Source organism: Macrobrachium nipponense, chromosome 10 (genome assembly GCF_015104395.2).
Source record: "Macrobrachium nipponense isolate FS-2020 chromosome 10, ASM1510439v2, whole genome shotgun sequence".
NCBI lineage: Eukaryota > Metazoa > Arthropoda > Malacostraca > Decapoda > Palaemonidae > Macrobrachium > Macrobrachium nipponense.
In genome coordinates, this window is record NC_087204.1 from 86302855 (window position 1) to 86309642 (window position 6788).

Consider the following 6788-nt stretch of genomic DNA (forward strand, 5'->3'; position numbering starts at 1 on the left):
CCAGCTTCTTCTTGGCGGATGGGCAGCCCTCTTAGCCTCCTTGTGCAGAGGCAGCCTACACCAGAAGCACAGTCACAGCTGCTGCTGCTGGGAGGCTGCCTGCATCGTGTGACTTACCCAAGACACCTGCAGATGCAGCAATGCAGCAGAAAGAAGTAGTTTCTTGCATTGTTGTTGATAGATAACCTTGCCTTCTGCTGCCTTCTGTTCTTTCCTATCAATGGAGACCTCTTAGTTCCCATGAAGGGACAACTACTTCCTATCAATGGATATCTATTTTCTATAAATGGGCATCATATCGGCTACAAATGGACTTCATACTTCCTATAAATGGGCATCATATTACCTATAAATGGGCATCTTATTTCCTATAAATGGGCATCTTATTTCCTATAAATGGACACCATGTGGATATCATATTTACTATAAATGGACATCATATTGACTACAAATGGACTTCATACTTCCTATAAATGGGCATCTTATTTCCTATAAGTGGGCATCATATTACCTATAAGTGGGCATCTTATTTCCTATAAATGGGCATCTTATTTCCTTTAAGTGGGTATCTTATTTCCTATAAATGGGCATCTTATTTCCTTTAAGTGGGTATCTTATTTCCTATAATGGGCATCCTATTTCCTATAAGTGGGCATCTTGTTTCCTATATGTGGGTATCTTATATCCTATATTCCCTCTGTTGTTGCAAAAAGAAAAGGTGATTATATCATTCATTGCTCCGAACATCTTCTGTAGCCCCACTCTCAATGAGTTCCTGAACTACACTAACATTGTTAGATGCAACAGCTGCATGTAATGGTGTGCGACCCATGTTGCCTTTTTCATTGACATTTGCTTTGTTTACTGATCAAGAGTTGCACTAATTCTCTGTTTCCTTTTAAAGCCGCTAAACAAAGCATTGTATCTCCTTCTTTAGATCTGCAGTTTACGCTGCATGAGATCCAATATCGCCATAATTTGGTAAATTATATATATCAGTATTATCCTGTTTGAGTGATTGCAATACTACAAAGTCTCCTCTTAATGCCGCAAGATGCTCAGCGGGTGGTTTATTCTCATGATTATCTGCCATAGCCCCAGATTCAGTGAGGTATTGAACTATACTCTCATTGTTCGATTCTTCAGCTGCATCTAATGCCGTATAACCATATTCGTCTTTGTCATTCACATTTGCCCCTTTACTGATCAAGAGTTGCACTAATTCAAGGTGACCTTTCGAAGCGGCTAAATTAAGCAATGTGTCTCCTTTTTTTGCTTTTGCTTTTACATCAAACCCTAATCCTAAAAGATACTCTAAAGCATCTTTTTTTCCGTATTTAGCTGCAACATGAGCAGCCATGTCGCCACATATGTCAGTACTATAAATATCAGCATGTGCCTGAATAAGAGTTTTCATTATCAGAATATCTCCAAAATATGTTGCAAGATGCAAAGGAGTGCATTGTTGATTGTCATGAACATCTACTGTAGCCCCACTCTCAATGAGTTCCTCAACTACACTAACATTGTTAGATTCAACAGCGTCATGTAATGGTGTGCGACCCATGTTGCCTTTGTCATTGACATTTGCCCCTTTACTGATCAAGAGTTGCACTAATTCTCTGTGACCTTTTAAAGCCGCTAAATGAAGCATTGTACTTCCTAATTTATTTTTGCAGTTTACATCAAACCCCAACTCTAACAGAACTGTGATGACATCACATTTCCCACCCAATGCTGCATGATGAGCACCCATATTTCCATCAGTAGCAATATTATATATATCTGCATTTGCTTGAATAAGAGTTTTCATTATCGGAATATATCCCCTAATTGTTGCAAGATGCAAAGGAGTGCATTGTTTATCGTTCTGAATATCTACTGTACCGCCCCACTCTCAATGAGTTCCTTAACTACACAACTCGTGACCTTTCCAAGCAGCTAAATGAAGCATTGTACTTCCTTTTTTATTTTTGGAGTTTTTCTTTACATCAAACCCCGACTCTAACAGACATGTTATGACATCACATTTCCCACCCTCTGCTGCATCATGAGCACCCATATTGCCATAAGTAGCAATGTTATATATATCTGCATTTGCTTGAATAAGAGTTTTCATCATCGGAATATATCCCCAATCTGTTGCAAGGTGCAAAGGAGTGCATTGTTTATTGTCATGAATATCTACTGTAGCCCCACTCTCAATGAGTTCCTTAACTACACTAACATTGTTAGATTCAACAGCGTCATGTAATGGTGTGCGACCCATGTTGCCTTTGTCATTGACATTTGCCCTTTACTGATCAAGAGTTGCACTAATTCTCTGTGACCTTTTAAAGCCGCTAAATGAAGCATTGTACTTCCTAATTTATTTTTGCAGTTTACATCAAACCCCAACTCTAACAGAACTGTGATGACATCACATTTCCCACCCAATGCTGCATGATGAGCACCCATATTTCCATCAGTAGCAATATTATATATATCTGCATTTGCTTGAATAAGAGTTTTCATGATAGGAATATATCCCCAGTTTGTTGCAAGGTGCAAAGGAGTCAATTGTTGATTGTCATGAACATCTACTGTAGCCCCACTCTCAATGAGTTCCTCAACTACACTAACATCGTTAGATTGAACAGCTAAATGTAAATGGTGCGACCCATGTTGCATTTGTCATTGACATTTGCCCCTTTACTGATCAAGAGTTGCACTAATTCTCTGTGACCTTTTAAAGCCGCTAAATGAAGCATTGTACTTCCTAATTTATTTTTGCAGTTTACATCAAACCCTGACGCTAACATAACTGTGATGACATCACATTTCCCACCCAATGCTGCATCATGAGCACCCATATTGCCATAATAAGTAGCAAGTTATATATATCGGCATTTTCTTGAATAAGAGTTTTCATCATCGGAATATATCCCCAATCTGTTGCAAGGTGGGCAAAGGAGTCAATTGTTGATTGTCATGAACATCTACTGTAGCCCCACTCTCAATGAGTTCCTCAACTACACTAACATTGTTAGATTGAACAGCGTCATGTAATGGTGTGCGACCCATGTTGCCTTTGTCATTGACATTTGCCCCTTTACTGATCAAGAGTTGCACTAATTCTCTGTGACCTTTTAAAGCCGCTAAATGAAGCATTGTACTTCCTAATTTATTTTTGCAGTTTACATCAAACCCCGACTCTAACAGAACTGTGATGACATCACATTTCCCACCCAATGCTGCATGATGAGCACCCATATTTCCATCAGTAGCAATGTTATATATATCTGCATTTGCTTGAATAAGAGTTTTCATTATCGGAATATATCCCAAATGTGTTGCAAGATGCAAGGGGGTCAATTGTTGATTGTCATGAACATCTACTGTAGCCCCACTCTCAATGAGATCCTTAACTACACTAACCTTGTTAGATACAACGGCTGCATGTAATGCTCTCCAACCAATGTTGTTTTTGTCATTGACATTTGCCCCTTTACTGATCAAGAGTTGCACTAATTCTCTGTGACCTTTTAAAGCCGCTAAATGAAGCATTGTATTTCCTTCTTTGTTTTTGGCCGTTACATCAAACCTCGAATCTAACAGACCAATAAAGACACCACATTTCCCACCCAATGCTGCATTATGATGATCACCCATATCTTTATAAATTTCATTTTCGTAGTATATATCAGCTTTTGCTTGAAGAAGAGTTTTCATTATCGGAATACATCCACTATATGTTGCAAGATACATAGGAGTGCATTGTTCATTGTCATGAATATCTACTCTAGCCCCACTTTTAATGAGTTCCTCAACTACACTAACATTGTTAGATTCTACACCTGCATGTAATGGTGTGCGACCATTGTTGTTTTTGTCATTGATATTTGCCCCTTTACTGATTAAGAGTTGCACTAATTCTCTGTGACCTTTCCAAGCCGCTAAATGAAGCATTGTATCTCCTTCTTTAGTTTTGCAGTTTACATTAATTCCCGACTCTGACATAAACTCAATTGTCTTATACATCCCGTGAATAGTTGCTGCATGAGGTCCCATATCGCCATAATTTGGCAAATTATATATATCAGTATTATCCTGTTTGAGTGATTGCAATACTGCAAAGTCTCCTCTTAATGCTGCAAGATGCTTAGCGGGTGGTTTTTTCTCATGATTATTTGCCCTAGCCCCAGATTCAGTGAGGTATTGAACTATAATCTCATTGTTCGATTCTTCAGCTGCATCTAATGCCGTATAACCATATATGTCTTCGTCATTCACATTTGCCCCTTTACTGATCAAGAGTTGCACTAATTGAAAGTGACCTTTATAAGCTGCTAATTGAAGCAATGTAATTCCTATATTGGTTGGGTAGTTTACATCTAACCCCGACTTTATCATGTGTTCTATAACATCACATCTCCCTTTAAAGGCTGCATCATGAGCACATGTATTAGCGCACGTATCGATTCTATAAATATAAGCATTTTCTTGAATAAGTGTTTTCAGTGGGGGCATATGCCCCATCATTGCTGCAATATGCAAAGGAGTTTGTAGCATACAGTTTTCAGCATCTACCTCAGCTCCAAGCTCAATGAGGTATTGAACTAAACTATCATGGTTAGACTGAACAGCTGAATGTAATGCCGTGTAACCATAACAACCTTGGTCATATATATTTGCTCCTTTGTTGATCAAGAATTCCACTAATTCAAGGTGACCTTTCGAAGTGGCTAAGTTAAGCAATGTGTTTCCTATTTTGGTTTTGCATTTTACACCAAACCCTAGTCCCAAAAGATACTCTAAAGCATCTTTTTTTCCGTATTTTGCTGCAACATGAGCAGCCATGTCGCCACATATGTCAGTACTATAAATATCAGCATGTGCCTGAATAAGAGTCTTCATTATCGGAATAGCTCCCAAATATGTTGAAAGATGCAAAGGAGTTTTTTGTTGATTGTCATGAACATCTACTTTAGCCCCACTCTCAATGAGTTCCTCAACTACACTAACATCGTTAGATTCAACACCTGCATGTAATGGTGTGCAACCATTGTTGTTTTTGTCATTGACATTTGCCCCTTTACTGATCAAGAGTTGTACTAATTCTCTGTGTCCTTTAAAAGCCGCTAAATAAAGCATTTTCTTTCCTTCTTTATTTTTGCAGTTTACATCAAACCCCGACTCTAAGAGAACTGTGATAACATCACATTTCCCACCCAACGCTGCATCATGAGCACCCATATTTCCATTAGTACCAATGTTATATATATCTGCATTTGCTTGAATAAGAGTTTTCATTATGGGAATATATCCCCAATCTGTTGCAAGGTGCAAAGGAGTGCATTGTTTATCGTCCTGAATATCTACTGTAGCCCCACCCTCAATGAGTTCCTCCACTACACTAACATCGTTAGATTGAACAGCGTCATGTAATGGTGTGAAACCCATGTTGCCTTTCTCATTGACATTTGCCCCTTTACTGATCAAGAGTTGCAACTAATTCTCTGTGACCTTTTAAAGCCGCTAAATGAACGCATTGTAATTCCTTCTTTAATTTTGCAGTTTACATCAAACCCTGACTCTAACAGAACTGTGATGACATCACATTTCCCACCCAATGCTGCATGATGAGCACCCATTTTGCCATCAGTAGCAATGTTATATATATCTGCATTTGCTTGAATAAGAGTTTTCATTATCGGAATATATCCCCAATATGTTGCAAGGTGCAAAGGAGTGCATTGTTTATCGTTCTGAATATCTACTGTAGCCCCACTCTCAATGAGTTCCTCAACTACACTAACATCGTTAGATTCAACAGCTAAATGTAATGGTGTGTGACCCATGTTATTTTTGTCATTGACATTTGCCCCTTTACTGATCAAGAGTTGCACTAATTCTCTGTGACCTTTTAAAGCCGCTAAATGAAGCATTGTACTTCCTAATTTATTTTTGCAGTTTACATCAAACCCCAACTCTAACAGAACTGTGATGACATCACATTTCCCACCCAATGCTGCATGATGAGCACCCATATTTCCATTAGTAGCAATGTTATATATATCTGCAATTGCTTGAATAAGAGTTTTCATTATCGGAATATATCCCCAATATGTTGCAAGATGCAAAGGAGTTTTTTGTTGATTGTCATGAACATCTACTGTAGCCCCACTCTCAATGAGTTCCTCAACTACACTAACATCGTTAGATTGAACAGCGTCATGTAATGGTGTGCGACCCGTGTAGCATTTGTCATTAATATTTGCCCCTTTACCGATCAAGAGTTGCACTAATTCTCTGTGACCTTCTGAAGCCGCTAAATGAAGCATTGTATTTCCTATTTTATTTTTGCAGTTTATATCAAACCCCCACTCTAAGAGAACTGTGATGACATCACATTTCCCTCCCAATGCTGCATCATGAGCACCCATTTTGCCATAAGCATCAAGTAGTTATATATCTGCATTTGCTTGAATAAGAGTTTTCATTATCGGAATATATCCCTTAATTGTTGCAAGATGCAAAGGAGTGCATTGTTGATTGTCATGAACATCTACTGTAGCCCCACTCTCAATGAGTTCCTCAACTACACTAACATCGTTAGATTCAACAGCTCTGTGTAATGCCGTGTGACCATTTTCATCTATAGCATCTATGCTAGCAACGGTTTCTCTGAGTATCTCCATGACTATTTATGAACTTCTAAAATGAAGAGTGACATAAGATCTAATGCTTCCGGTATTTGTTCGGCGCCCGATGTAGGTTACTTAACCTGACCTAATGACCTAACCTGT

At 38.6% G+C, this 6788-nt stretch overlaps 1 protein-coding gene across 1 annotated transcript; it reads right to left on the reverse strand.

Moving 5' to 3' along the window:
- Window positions 1-866: 866 nt before the first annotated feature.
- Window positions 867-6425, reverse strand: LOC135224025 (serine/threonine-protein phosphatase 6 regulatory ankyrin repeat subunit A-like). The gene is made up of 4 exons (XM_064262946.1): window positions 5555-6425; window positions 2939-5483; window positions 2433-2617; window positions 867-1881 (listed from the first exon to the last, which is right to left on the reverse strand). Exons 1-4 carry the CDS (start codon window positions 6423-6425, stop codon window positions 947-949), a joined length of 4536 nt encoding a protein of 1511 aa, XP_064119016.1. The 3' UTR covers window positions 867-946.
- Window positions 6426-6788: the final 363 nt, after the last annotated feature.

Bases quoted from the DNA above. Each gene is read 5' to 3' on its own strand.
- LOC135224025 (XM_064262946.1), bottom strand. From the start codon at position 6,425: ATGGGTGCTCATGATGCAGCATTGGGAGGGAAATGTGATGTCATCACA. The intron at 5,484-5,554 runs GCAAAATTAAAG...ATTAGTTGCAAC, and splicing joins GTCAGGGTTTGATGTAAACT to TCTTGATCAGTAAAGGGGCA. The intron at 2,618-2,938 runs GCAACAGATTGG...TAACGATGTTAG, and splicing joins TTGACTCCTTTGCCCACCTT to TGTAGTTGAGGAACTCATTG.